Raw genomic sequence first — 15,571 nt, forward strand, 5'->3', positions numbered from 1 at the left:
AAGGAGGGAGTGAGAAAGGAAGAGCGCACAAGTGAGTGTACGATGGTTAGGAATGGATTCACTATCTTTTCAAGTTTAGGTTTGCAGCTATCAGTCCAGAAAAAGAATTAGTCAGCTACTTGAGTCAGCTGGATTTTTCTCTGTTAGGGACTCAACACACAGATAAAACAAATATTACCTTGGTTTTTCATCAAACCACCAGGTGGAAGGACGTGCTGGGTCTTTGCCAAGGCAGAAAAAGCATCACCCTCCCATACCCACCACAGGCACACTGCAACAAGGAGTATTATTATTCACTGAAAACTGTCTAGTCACTGAGTGGGGTAGGACAATGAAAACTATAGATTAATAATTTTTTTAAAAAAGATTTTATTTGACAGAGAGAGAGAGAGACAGCCAGCGAGAGAGGGAACACAGGCAGGGGGAATGAGAGTGGAAGAAGCAGGCTCCCAGAGTAGGGAGCCTGATATGAGGCTCGATCCCAGGACCCTGGGATCACGCCCTGAGCCAAAGACAGACGCTTAACGACTGAGCCACCCAGGCGCCCCTATAGATTTATAATTTAGTCTCTATGTAAGAATGTAAATTCTTTGATAAATGGAGATAAAAATTTCAAAGATTAGTGAAGATTATTGCTAGGATTTCTGAAGCCAGGGCCCCTGTCTAACCCACATAGGGTGAGACTAATAGATAGGATGATGGGGGCCTGAGCCCTCAGGCTTCTGGAGTATTAGGGGCAGCCTGGTAATACATAAAGTCAGTGTCACCTAGATTCAAACACCAATAGTATCCATTTCTAATATTGTGACCTCAAGCAAGACATACAATGTCTCTTTAAAATGAGAATAAATTCCATATATTATACACTTATAGTGGGGGATCAACTGAGGTAATACATGGAACATTTCTAACATATTTTCATGCACATAATAAGCACTCAATGAATATTTTCCCCTCCTTTCCATTCCTGCAGTGATGTATCCTGCCAGGAAATACTGAATGTAGGGCTGTCACATGAGGGCCTTCTAAGTATCTTTATATCTAAGGAGCTGCAACAAGGCAGGGCAAACTAGGTAAATACAACTGGCTGAGGCAGTGATGTCCTTCGGCAGCTGTTGGAATCAATCCTACTACAGACCCTTTCTGACCATGACGCCTTCGTGATGGTGAATGTGAAATGGCTAAAAAAGGAATTTGTCCCTTAAATTGCAGAAGTGGGAGGTAGGAGAAAGCAGGTGGAAATGTTCAATAATATTACATCAACGTATCAGGGCATTCTAAGATCTTGCCATTTGGAAGGTCTGTTTTCAGCTGGAGTTTCAATTAGGATGTTACTGTTTCAGCCAAAAGAGTGACATGAAACTGTTGCCATTCCCACATCCAGAACATATTAACAAGGCAGAGTATGGGAAACGGAGCTCTAAGATCAGAAAGCTGGGAAGTCCTACCATCAGACAAGCCTGCACAGAGAAGGCTCCTGAGTTAGTACATAGTTAAAGATGCTTTACAGAGCAGATTAATGGGAGCTAGTATCCCCCAAGCCGTGCAACTTACTCAAAATCTGAGCTTTAAGCATTTCAGACTGGAGCTGAGGTGTGTCATGGAAAGAGAATGGGATTTGGACATTGCTGGGTTTTAATCTCAGTTTGCACTTATCCCTATAGATGATGTGGACGTGATTTGATTTCTCAACTGCAAGGTGATACATTACCCACCTTAAAGAGCTGTTGTGCGGAGTACATGAACTTGCTTTGTGAAGTGCCAAGCACCGTGCTTGACAGAAAGTCGTACCTGAATCAGCTGGGTGGTGTGAAGCAGCAGCCGCAGGGGTAGCAAAGGCCGACAGATGGAGAAGGAGTCCTTCACAAGGTCTCCAAGAACTAAAACCTCTGGACAAGTAAGTCTAAGTCCAAACCACTGAGAGAATGCCAAGATTCCTAGTGGGGAAATCTTACCCAGTTAACACAGCCAGAGGACAGGATGGAAGCTAAAACAGCAGCCAGGTCAAGATTAGGGGCCAGCCGGGATGGACCGCAGCAGAGGCAGATCAAGAGCGAAGTAAGAAAGGATCCTGGGAAATAACTAAATGGAGAGTCGGTCTGCCTGGATCAACGTGCTGACACCAGCGGATCAGATGATGCTGACAGGTCTCCCTGTGCCTCAGTTTCCCATTTGAAAAATGACAGGATTGTCATTTTTATAGTTGATTTGGACAATCCCTTCCAGTCCGAAGCACTCTGTGCATCTCTTGTGTTAACCACTGTAACAACAATGAGGATCTCGACTAGTCTTGTACACACCTGGATGGACCTGGCTGTGCCCAGGACCTGAAGCATTTCCCCCAGACCTCGGCACACAGGCAACTTGGAAAACTGCAAACAGTAGGTAGAAAGTGAAATAAGTCTATCCTCAGACTTGCCCTAGGAATTTTTGCCCAGAACTGTAAAAAAAGATAAATACTAATACCCTGAAATATTTCATATGCTTATTCCAAACATTATAATGCTCTGTGGAAGTCTGAGTCTTTCAAAGTCAAAACAAAACCTATTTTGAAAGAAAAAAACTTACTCTTCAGGTTTATGTACTTCTTAAAAGTAAAATGGAGCTGGAAATTTTTCCTCTGAGATTTCACCAACAGCCAAAAACAAATATAACTTCTTTGACAAATAACAGTTCTGTATTATGACTAAAAAAAAAAAAAAATCTTGTCATAAAAATCTAATCTTGGGGAAATATACTCTGTCTGCATGAAATAGCAATAATAGAACCAGTATCTATCATTTCTGTCATTTATGCATTTAATTGCTTTACCAACAGCTCTATGAAAGGGCATATAATAGAGTTGAACTGGCATCTGGTTCTCTCTTTTTGGTTTAAGAAAATTAAACTTCTGAATCTCATGGGGAAAAGACAGTTATCTTTTAAGAGTTTTGCTTGACTCCACCCAAAAAACTGAGAAATATGCTCTACTGGTCAGTCCTTGCAGACTACGACTGATACCAAGGGAAGTATTTCAAAGCAAACAGCAACAATATTTGATGTCAGAAGTGAAAAGAAACAAATTCCTCATTTTTGAGTCTCCCAAAGTTACGGCCTGCAACCCAGATATACCATCATCTGCCTTGCCCTTTTCTAAGGCCAGCATTCACCTATTGTAAGATAATAAATTTGTGTCATTTTAAGTTTAAAACAAGTCCATTGCTGGTTCTCCATTACATCTTATCCTATAATACAGGTTTTCTAAGATGCGATAGATACATAGCTCTACCATATTCTCTGGGTTAATGAGAAAAGAGAACTAGCACTGTTCACTAAAAAAAAAAAAAAAAAAAAAAGGTAATATCATCAGCAGTAGAGAACAGATTGTCTAAACTATTTAATGCTTAATCACCTTTGTAAAGATCATACTGACACATAAATCAGGATCTCAAGAATGTTACACTCACCTCTCCACCAAAACTATTTCTTGGACATATTGATTGGACAAAATTTTAGGAAAAGAGTGGTCCACTATCACCAAATCCACTTTCAACAAATATAAATTATGCCTCAATTAACTCTGTTATATCATCACATGGTGGAAAAGTGTAGAAATGTGAAAAAGTGTTGACATGTCTTTTGTCGAAGGGCCATACAAATCTTCAAGGCTTGTCAATATGAGTAATTCTGATTCCCTGTCAAGACACATACAATATCTCTGACGTATTATAAAATTAATTGTACACAAACACATGAACTAACACAGAAGTAATGACGCTGGGTCACAGGAATAATGAATTATAATATGATAACCTTAGGTATATACAAAACTATTATACACAAAAGTACTACAGAAAAAAATAATTTCCAGACTTGCAAATCTGAATACCATATTTTTATACAAAACTGCATAATAAAAATAAAATAGCTATGAGATAATGGAAGATTTTGAAGTAGTTCATAAATTAAAAACATATTCAATTATGTTAAATATTTTAGTACTTTATTATGATAGTAATAGCTGACATTTGCTGAACATAAAATAAGAACTAGGCACCATATTCAATACCTTAAAATGCATTATCCCAATTTATCTTCATATAACCCTTAGAGCTACGTACTATTTATATCCTTTTACAGAGGTTAACTTCCCACCATTATGCACATTCTGGGCATCTTCACACCAAAGGTGTCTTATCCCTACCTCCTGTGTTTGTTTCTGGCCTTTCTTTCCCTTCAAAATTGACCAGTGCTAACTCTTCTATCAAGACTCAGAGAGGTTGCTGAGTTGATAACAGAAAAATAAGAAGTGTTAAAGAGATCACAGAGGTTAGAAGCGTGACGTACAGTCCTTCTCAATAATATTTGTATTTTAACAGGGTCCTTTGTAATTTTATGTAATGAATGCAGGAATAATAATCTTACTGGAAGCCACTGAAAGATTTTTGAGAACATAAGCCTTCTGAATATTCTCTAAACAAATGAATGTACCGATCAGAACTCTGATTGCGGGGCGCCTGGGTGGCACAGCGGTTAAGCGCCTGCCTTCAGCTCAGGGCGTGATCCCGGCGTTGTGGGATCGAGCCCCACATCAGGCTCCTCCACTATGAGCCTGCTTCTTCCTCTCCCACTCCCCCTGCTTGTGTTCCCTCTCTCGCTGGCCGTCTCTATCTCTGTCAAATAAATAAATAAAATCTTTAAAAAAAAAAAAAAAGAACTCTGATTGCAAGTGACAAAATCAACTTTCAAAATTCATGATTTCCATGACCAGAGGAAACTGACTGTAGAAGTTCCAGTCGGGTGGCTAAAAGCTCCGTTTGGGGGCTTGGGTCAGATGCCCACTGCTAGATAATTAAACTGTGACCAGGGAAGAAGATGAAGAAGTTGGCAGCCCCTACCGATCTTCTAAAGAGACAAGCTACGTTATTTCTCATTCATGCTAATCTGGCTGAAAGTGGCTGAAAGTGGCTGAAAGTGATGGATGGCTGAGCAAAACTTCTTCAAAATTTACATGGATTTCATTTCAAATGTCTTCAAATCAGAAGTTATGATCCCAGTATAAGAGGAAACTTTTTAATTTTCAGATATTTAAAATGACCACTTTGACAATGGGGTAAGGATGGGGTACACTGGCACAGATTTGGACACGATTTTCAATTCTAACACTCCCTTACCCATGGAAACTTGGGCAAGCAGCAATCGCTCCAACTGGCCTGGCTACTCTGAGACTCAAAAGAACAGAAACACTTAAGTATCACTTTTCCCCCTTCAGAGAGCAAAACAAACAAAACCAATTAGTTGTAAATTTGCACACACACAAACACACACAGAATGTCTCCAACTGGCTTAGAGCAGTTAATGCAGCCCTTCAAGGGTGGGCTTATTCCTTGCTTTTCCTTAGATTCCGCTGAAGTGGGACTTAAAAGCTGTGATGCATCTGACAGAGCCAACACTACTCAGGGCTATACAGAAGAAAGATTGCTTCTTTCATATTCTGCTTCCGATTGGGCCCCAAGTTTCTTCTCTCTCTTGATATGTTTCTTTATTACCTTCCAAATTCAGACTCTCACTCACAGGCTCCTTGTTTTATTCATGAACATTAAAGCTAAGCCATTGTGATCCTAAAACACACTTGAGTAATCTCTAAGGAGAGTGAGAAGCATTGGTGCTGGGAGGGGGCAGTGAGCAATTGTCTACATCTTATTTCGCCTATTGTCTGCTGCAATGTCATAAGCAGAAAATTCTCAAAACCCTTTTTTGTGATGATTCAGTAAAGGAAGGATGGCAAAGCAGCTTGCTTTGCAAGAGAGGAAGCAGCAGCTGTGGTTAATTCCCGTTAGAAATCTCATTTCAGGAGCAGAGTGGGTTATCCGAATCATAGATCAGGATTTGGTCCCAGGAGAGCCCCCAACTGACCTCACAGAAGCTCCCTGAAGCTAAAGCCCTTTCCTGCTGTCACCGAAATGCTGACCTGCAGGTATACTCTGAAACGCTGCCCACATTTCTCTCGGAAAACCAAACATGCAGTCCCAACTTTATTAGGCTGTTTCTTCAGTTCTTCAGAAAACAGTTGCAAAGGTGCTGCTGCAGCACAAATTAACTTCTTTGAAATTTAAGTAATCGGCCAAGAAAGTTCACGCTGAACGAATATTGATTTGCCATCTAGTTTCTTCAATCTTCATAATACAGTTTTTCAGCCAGCTTTCTAATTCTCAGATCTGAGTAAAATTGCTGTTCATTCAGAGCTCTCATTATGACATTTGCAAACTCTTTTTGTTCTTGGCTTTGCTCCTGGTTATTTCCTTGGGTGGCTGTATCAAAACTGAAAAAGACAAGCAAAAAAAAAAAAAAAAAAAAAAAGTGTAGCAGGGAAAACACTGGAAAATCTCTCAGAGGAGGCTGAATTTTAGTTCCAGCCTCACCTCTTTCTAGCAATTCAATATTGAAGGGTTACCTTCCCATCTGTAAAATGGGCACAGTACGTGTCCTATTTACTTCACAGAGTTTTGTAGAGTAACTGCATGGTTTAAGCAAAAATGCCAGTCATCCTTGATAAAATGTGTTGTTTAAGGCAAATGTAGAAGAAAAACTACACACACACACACACGTAGCATAAGAAATTTAAAAATTTTGTCATACTTTATACATCAGATTATATGACCTGAATATATCTTTTTTATTTAAAAAAAATTCAGGATTTACTTAGAAAAAGTCACAGGTATACTTTAAAGAGCTACAAGAACAAAGTTCCTGATTTACGTAGAAGGTCTATAACCATTAACATAAATGCTATTTCCACACATTCCTTTAATAAAAATTAATCCAATTAAAAATGGGCAGAGGACATGAACAGACATTTCTCCAAAGAAGAAATACAAGTGGCCAACAGACACATGAAAAGATGCTCAGCATCACTCATCATCAGAGAAATGCAAGTCAAAACAACAGTGAGATATCATCTCACCCGCGTCAGAAAAGCTATGATCAAAAACACAAGAAACAACAAGTGTTGACAAGGATGTGGAGAAAAAGGAGCCCCTGTGCACTGTTGGTAGGAATGCAAACTGGTGCAGCCACTGTGGAAAATGATATGAAGGTTCCTCAAAATGTTGAAAATAGAGCTACCCTATATAATCCAGTAACTCCATTACTGGGTATTTACCAAAAGAAAGTGAAAACTCAAATTCAAAAAGATATATGCACTCCTATATTTATCGCAGCATTATTTACAATAGCCAAGACATGGAAGCAACTGAAGTGTCCATCTATAGATGAATGGATAAAGAAGATGTGGTATAGATAGATACAAAAGAATATCACTCAGCCATAAAAAAAGAACGAAATCTTGCCATTTGCAACAATGTGGATGGATCTGATGCTAAGTGCAGTAACCCAGAGAAAGACAAATACCACAGCATTTCACTCATATGTGGAATTTAAAAAACAAAACAAACAAAGAAAAAAAGAGGCAAGCAAAAAAACACGTTCTTAAATATGAGAACAAGCATGGTTACTAGAGGGGAGGTGGTTAGGGGATGGGTGAAATAGGAGAAGGGGATTAAGAGCACACTCCCCCAGATGAGCACTGAGTAATGTACTGAATTGTCGAATCACTATACTGTACACCTGAAACTAACACTGTGTGTTAATTATACTAGAATTAAAAATAAATAAAAATTTTAAAAATTTAGAAAATGAAACCTATTTAAAATCATGGAGGAATATTTTCTTTGCTATTTTCCTTTCTTTCTTCCTTTTTTTTTTTTTACTTGTCAATATACTTTTATGAGGCAATCAAAATGTATAAGGCATGTCTTCTTTATAGAGTTTGGAGGTGATGCTTTTCAATGAGAACCATCTCCAGATTTGATTTAATTGTTCAAAAAGCAAAAATTATTCTAAAATGAAAGCCAAAGAGCTCATAACATAATATAAATTTTCAAAAGAATATCACTGCTCCGGATAGTAAATGGTTTGCATAAGCAATTAATTGTTCCAGAGGTCCATTTACTGGCTGATTCCATGAACAAAATAGTAGTAGTTTTTCAGCAATACAACAGAGGACTTACACAAATGTTTTTTACTTAACTGATTTCAGAACTACACTGGATTAAAGGGATTGATGCCAGAAGAGACATTGGAAAGAGCTGGGTAAAAGGAGAACGGGAGTCTTTTCTAGCTCTGCTACAAACTACCTGTAGACCACTGAAACATTTGCATGATTCATCTAATAAAGTTGGATAATTATCTTAAAATGACTTTTCTGAGCTGGACTTTTGGCATATTACTCTGTTATTCCAGAGGGACCTTATCTTGACAACTTCCTAAATTACCCAGGGAAACCACTTCCAGAATCTCTAGGATCCAGTAAGTTATTCACCAGGTTAACTCAACCAAGATTTAAATTGTACCGTAGAAGAGTTTAACAGATGGAGTTGATTTTTTAAAAATTGTATTTATTTACTTTTGCATGAGAGAGAGTGAGAGAGCACACGTGCATGAGCAGAGAAGGGGTGGAAGGGGCAGAGAGGGAGAGGGTGAAGCAGGGAGCTTGATGTGGGACTTGATCCCAGGACCCTGGGATCATGACCTGAGCATAAGACACTTAATCAACTGAGCCACCCAGGCACCCCCCCAGTCATGGAGTTAAGAAACATCCATCGTGGAATTCATTGGACCTTAGAGCAAGATAAAATCCAAGCATGAAATAAATTGCCTCAATGATTACTAAAGAATATGCCATAGTTGGACTTACAGAAACACCATTATTTACTCTTTTGCTTTAAGCACCAAGAATCGTACTTATCTAGCTGCCTATCCGATCTGATGTCAAAAAGCAGAACAGTTGGCAGTGGTTGTCTCTGGGGACAGGAATCATAGGAAGCTTACTTTATCCCATTCACCTCTGTTGTTTTGTTTTTACAATTAGCATATTGTTTCTATAATCACAAAAATGTCTACAGATACAATAAAAATACTTCTAGGATGGAGGGAAACAGGAAGTTACAACATGGTTGCCCATATTTTGTGAAGAACATAAACCTGGAGAGACCTGTCCAAAGAAAGTGTTATAAAAACTGTTTGGAACAAACCCCCTGGGCCCGACAGCAGTTCCTGCACTTCTTATTTGGTTTCCAAAACCAGGTGCTATGTGAGCACTATGACACTTGAGGCTTTTTATAGAAGAAACCAATCCATGTCTATAGCATTTTCTTAACATCATCACATTCTAGTTTTATGGTGTGGTAGATAACACGGGAAAGCTGTCCTGTGAGTCCTGTCCAGTCTTCCTACAAAGATCAACATGCCACTGAGTCAGTTCTTCGAGCCTTCATTCTTTATTACAACACTGAAATGGGAAGGTTTGATTTTGTGAAGGACTCAAGTGAGAAGGTGTCTGCCTGAGATTCAATAGAAGTTTCAGGACTTGAGGTTATAGGTTTTAACTTTCCACTGAATTAGGGAAAAACTCCATTGTATTAATGAGTGAGTTTAGCACCACATTATGTCAAAATGTCTCTGCATATTAGACTTCAAAATGCAACATGAGCCAAAACAACCATGAATAATTCAGATCGTATCATGTACATCAGACTCGAAAAAGAAAGATATTTTATCTTGAACAGGAAAGATTATTTAGCATAAAAGGTCATTACGTGGGACTAGAACAAAACAAAGCATTTTAGAACGCACACTCTGTGCTCAGGTATTTGAGAACTTCTTCAATAATTTAAATTGATACAGCATATCAATTAATGTCCCTCCCTCACTACCGCAGCCGCCTCCAGAGCAGTAATACTGAACCTCCAAACAACTGTCCATGCACTGCCTGTCCTGGGTCAGTGCACGGTGTGACACACAAAAGATAGAAGACACAACCCCAGACCTCCAGGGCTTGAGTCAAGAATGCTACAACAGGAAACATTAGGGAACACAGGACAGGGCCAAACTGTGACACAGACCACAGAACTGTTGGAGGGTAGAACTCCTGGTGCCACAGACTGCAAGGGAACACAGGGAACGTTGATTTCTTAAACCCCACTTCTTTATGCTCAATCAATCTCACACACCACTGCCAGATCCACCATCTCAAAGTCCGTTTCAATCACATTACTCTTTCTCTCCAAAACTTGAGTCTCCCCCGGTGACTTGTTTGTTTGAAAAACTCTACCCTGACATAACATTGGCCCTCCAGCCATCTCACCAGCATCCTCCTGCCACCTTCTCACTCAAAAGCCTTCGGGGCTAGGCAGGTCTGTTGGAAAACCACAGAGAGTAAGAGTAGGCATAACCCACCTAAAGACATTCAGATTATAATTGGAAAAAGAAATACTGTACTGGCCAAAGTAAGTCTGTAGTCAACCTCTCCTGGGTCTCCACAGTGCAATGGAGGCCATAGTGAGCTCTTTNCCTGCACTATTTCTTTCCCTTTGCTTTTCCTTGGCCTTCAATGCTCATAAACCTATCTTCATCTTCAAGGTTGATCTTTAATCTGCTTCCTCTAAGAAACCTCCCAAATCCTCTCAAACTAGATATTATTCTGTCCTTTCATAGCTTTGGCATTTATATTACTTGTTCTTTTAAAAATAACAATGTATGCACCTAAATTATGTTCTTTACAAAGCAGAAAGTTCCTTAAGATTAGAGAATTTCTTATTCATCTTCAGGTACACGGTGTCAACCTTGTTAGGCGCCCAACACATTTTCAACAAACTGAACTCAAACTGCAACCTGAGAGAATAGTTTTTAAAGTACTGCTCACGGTACTTACAATCTATATGAGGGAGAAAGTCATGTGCACATGAAATAATTTTTAAAATTAGTCACATGGGAATTAAAGAAACACCAAGACAGTGTATGCAGAAGTGCCCAGTAAGTGATACCAGCAGAACATGGTGTTAAGTTTCAGAGGAACGTGAGACCACTGAGGGCTGGGGTGGACAGGAAAGGCTTTGGGAGGTGGGGTGAAGTGGGATTTGAGCTAGGTATTGAAGGCCATACAGGGTTTGGATATAAAGGATAGTAAAGGAAGTATTTCAGGAGAGAAAGTCCTGATGTGTGACCTTGACAAATTCACCTATCCTCTCTAGGTGAAAGGTCTTATCTGCATGATGGAAATATCTAATTGGATAATCTCTAAAGTCTAATTTCAACAATACGGATAAAGGCATAGCGCACGGCATATTTGGAGACAATACATCACAGAGGTTAAGAGTGTGGGCACAGAAATCACACAGACCTAGGTTTGTTCTGGTACTGCCATTTCCTGCATGTATGACCTTAGAAAAGTTATATAACTTATTTAGACCTGAAGTGCTTCATCTATAAAACGAGAACGATACTAATGATGCACTCTCCATTAGGCTGTAAGAGGATTAAGTGGGGTAATACAGCAAAGTATTTTGTACAATACCAAGCCTTTTAAATGCACAGTAAAATCTAGCTATTATTTTTATTATACTAAATATGCCTATTTAGGAATCTACAAGAACACTTAGTCAGACTTTTCTTAGTTTCCCAGAACTTAAAGCTAAGGACCAATAGTTGACAACAAGCACATTCTGAAAACACATGAAAGGTCAGACACCTCTTTAAGGATTTTTAGTGGTAACTAAGCTACCTTATCTACCCTAAAACTATCACCCCATGACAACTCTCCATCCAATCTACACAAGCAGAGGAATGTACAATGATGGGGGTGAGGGGAGTGGAGGAAATGTCAAAAATGTATGTCATCTGCCAGGGCAAGAGTCTCATACTATCATCCCCTCTCCACTTCATGAAAGGGGGAGGGGGTGTTCAGTCCTCCCCCAGAGCCAAGTGAGGTGCCCTCCAAGAGATTTACTTAGGACATAAGGGTAACTGATCTTTTCTCTTGTGATTAGAAGTATATTGGTACATCTAGTCTAGATGTTTTGTCTTCTGAAGCTCTTTGAGTTGGGGAAAAGGACAAAGTGGGTGTGGAGATGAAGAAGGGATGTGGCTGTAGAGCAGCTCAGAAGCTCACAATTTGGTCAGGAAAACACAAAAAGCTCTGACGACAAGTTGACAATAGAGAAACAGGGACAAGCCCAGAAAGAAGATTACTAAGGCCACAAAAGAGAAAGGGTCTTCCCCCTGTCTTTCTTCCTCCTCCTTAACACACCAAAGGATCTAGAACCAGGGAAGGAAGGGAAAAAGGAGGGCAATAGCAAGCAATATCCTACCATCCTGAAGATCTCTGGGACACAGATGTAGCCTATTAAATGGAAGGGAGGAGATAAAACTAGAATTTAAAAATTGCACTAGAGGAGGCTTTTATAGAACTAGACTGACCAAAAAGCCATGAAACCTGATGAACTTGTCATTTAAAGAGCTTTAGCTTGCTGAAGACAGCGACTAGAGAAAATAATATGATTTCTCCTCCAACAAGGTGTGTGTGCCCCCAACAAGGTCAGTTACAGGTATGATAAGCCTAGAGGAACAATAAGATGTTATATTGCAAAGGTAAACTAAGGCCAGATTGTGAGAATCACAAATTATTAGCACTTGAAATTTATCCTGAAGATAAATTGGTCATGGAGAACATTCAAGGTTTGGGACCAGGTCAGTACAGACCTTCATGAGGATTATTTGAGCTGTAGTGTGTATGGTAGATTAAAGATGCAGAGCCTAGAGACATGGAGCCTGGAGAAAAAGCTGTTACAATAATTCTGATGACTCATAGTCACTGGGACTTACACGTGTGTAATGACTATTGAAATGGAAATATAAGGGATAGACAGCAATGGAATTTGACATACAGGATTTAAAGGCAACCATCTAAATCTAGGGAGTAACAATAAAGGATAACTAACTTGATTTGAAGTTCTTGAACTTAGATCATGATTAAGTTCATTGTCCACTGTTGTCCACTACTACCACACACACACTCCCATCTTGTATTGGAAAGAAAGAAAAAAACCAACTATGAATGGTTGTCATTTTAAGAGGAAATATGAAGAGATCAATATGGTCTAGAGTTATTTCTCGTTTCCAACTCATGAAATCTTCACTCCCTACCCTACAACTTCCTCCCAAAGATCCAAAGATGCTGTTATCTTCACCACTAGTTCTCTCTGCTCTGAGAATGCAGCTCGTGTAGTATGGTAGAACGTACTGAATATTGATGCAGAAATACAGAAGACTCACAACACATGCCTATTTAGGAATCTAAGAATATCCTCTTTGTCATCACAAAACCAGATGTCTACAAGAGCCCAGCTTCAGATACCTACATAGTTTTTGGGGAAGCCAAGATCGAGGATTTATCTCAGCAAGCACAACTAGCAGCTGCTGAGAAATTCAAAGTTCAAGGTGAAGCTGTCTCAAACATTCAAGAAAACACACAGACTCCAACTGTACAAGAGGAGAATGAAGAGGAAGAGGTTGATGAAACCGGTGTAGAGGTTAAGGACATAGAATTGGTCATGTCACAAGCAAATGTGTCAAGAGCAAAGGCAGTCCGAGCCCTGAAGAACAACAGTAATGATATTGTAAATACTATTATGGAATTAACAATGTAACCATCTGAAAACGAGGACTTTTTTTTGGTGTTTCAAAAGAATAACTGCAGCTTGGTTTGAAATTTGTACTGTTTCTATCATTAATAAAGTTATGGCTTCTTGTTGGAAAAAAACACACACACACACAACTCACATTTGACTGTGAGTCCAGAAACATGAACAATGAGCCAGATTTCCTGAAGCTTAGATCAGAGGTCATGACACCTCATAACAGTTGCTCTCTGTGGGTTCCCTTGAAGATTTTTGGCTTCAACCCACTTCACACACTCACTGTGTGGACATTTCCAACACCGCCAGCTCCAGAAACCAGCAGCAGAGGAATATTTCCCTTCACGTATTTTTTGGGGGGTTAAGGGATGTGTAATTACAAGTTGAAGAGTTAAAGCATAAGCACTCACCTTCATAATAATCACTCTCCTAATAGGCTGATGTTGGGATAGGCCATTTCAAGTGCTGGCTTTAATCAAGATGCTAGGTGAAGAGGAAACCACACAAAATCAATGTTTTCAATTTCCAGAATTCACAATTTCAAACCTGAACCAAGGCCACAGGCTCAGACCTAGGGAGACTCATGGACATCTGCTGCCACCTCCCAGTTTCATCCATTTATTCAGTCATTCAGAATATATTTATTAAAGGTCCACTTTGTGTGAGGCCCTGTGATCTCAACTGGATGTAGCAATAAACAAAATTGATCTGCCGTCAAGGATCTCATAGGCCTGTCAGGAATATATCAAAGACAGAAAGCAGAATGTTACATCTGATACAAATGACCAGAGGTTGTTACAGAGTGATTAGCAATTAGTTATGGAAGAGTCAGAGAATGCTTTACAAAATTCAGACACAAGCTGAACCTGAGGGAGAAGAAGGAGTCAGTCAGGGGGAATCAAGAATTACTATTCCAGGCACACGCAAAGACTCCAAGGCAAGAATAAATAGGGCTGAACACAGCAAGAGCACGGAAAGTCAATTAGTATCAATAGGGACTGGAGAAAGGAGGGGGTGGAGTTTGGCAGAGGAAGTGGGGCAAAAATAAGGAGGTCAAAAAGACATCCCAGGAACATTACTCAACCATCAAAAAGAATGAAATCTTGCCATTTGTAATGAAGTGGATGGAGCTAGAATGTATCATGCTAAGTGAAATAAGTCAAACAGGGAAAGACAAACACCATATGACTTCACTCATGCATACATTTTAAGAAACAAAACAGATGAACATATTGGAAGGGGGGACAAAGGAGACAGGCAAACAAACCACAAGAGAATCTTAACAATAGAGAACAAATTGAGGGGTGATGGAGGGAGATGGTGGGGGATGGGTTAAATGGGTGATGGGTATTAAGGAGGGCACTTGTTATGATGTGCACTGGGTTGTTATATGTAAGTGATGAATCACTGAATTCTACTCCTGAAACCAATATTGTGCTGTATGATAACTAAATAAAATTTAAATAAAAATTTTAAAAAGACATAGTAATAAAAAAAAACAAGAAAAAGATAAAAGAAAGAGAAAGGGGAAAAAAGGCATTCCAGGGGCTATATCATAAATGAAGGCCTTTGTAAAAGGATTTGACAAGGAATTCAAGCAGTCAAATCTATTTTGGGGGCAGATAACTTTGGGTTAAATGAGAACGAATTAAGGAGAAAATGATTGGCAACTGGGAAACTACCTAGGGAGAATAGGAATGGCTTGTGGTAGTAGAGCTGGAAAGAAAGGGATAGATTTCAACAGCAGTGTCCAGAGTGATTTGTGGGCCTTGGTCTTAATTATATGTGAGAAATGAGGGAAGGGATGGAGTCAGTCTTGAGTAGATGTATGGCATGGTGGTTCAGGGCAGAGGCTTTAATTTTCCCACCTATTAGCTGTATGACTTTGGCCAAACCTCTCAAGCCCCTATCCCTTGAGGTACTCATTTGTAAAATGGCAATAACGATAAGAACTGCCTTGCAGAATGGTTATGAAGATTAAATATGATAATGTACATAATACGCTCCACTATCGCCCGGCACATATTAGATGCTTGTATTAGTTAGGATACAGGCTCATT

The 15,571-nt window shown here is 39.4% G+C and overlaps 1 protein-coding gene across 1 annotated transcript; it reads left to right on the forward strand.

Moving 5' to 3' along the window:
• The first annotated feature begins 1,846 nt into the window (after positions 1-1,846).
• Positions 1,847-13,630, forward strand: LOC103676844 (nascent polypeptide-associated complex subunit alpha-like). Its single transcript, XM_040620420.1, has 2 exons — positions 1,847-1,897; positions 13,167-13,630. The coding sequence occupies exons 1-2, from the start codon at positions 1,847-1,849 to the stop codon at positions 13,521-13,523; spliced, it is 408 nt and encodes a 135-aa protein (XP_040476354.1). The 3' UTR covers positions 13,524-13,630.
• The last annotated feature ends 1,941 nt before the right edge of the window (positions 13,631-15,571 follow it).

This window comes from Ursus maritimus, unplaced genomic scaffold (genome assembly GCF_017311325.1).
Source record: "Ursus maritimus isolate PB19 unplaced genomic scaffold, ASM1731132v1 scaffold_35, whole genome shotgun sequence".
NCBI lineage: Eukaryota > Metazoa > Chordata > Mammalia > Carnivora > Ursidae > Ursus > Ursus maritimus.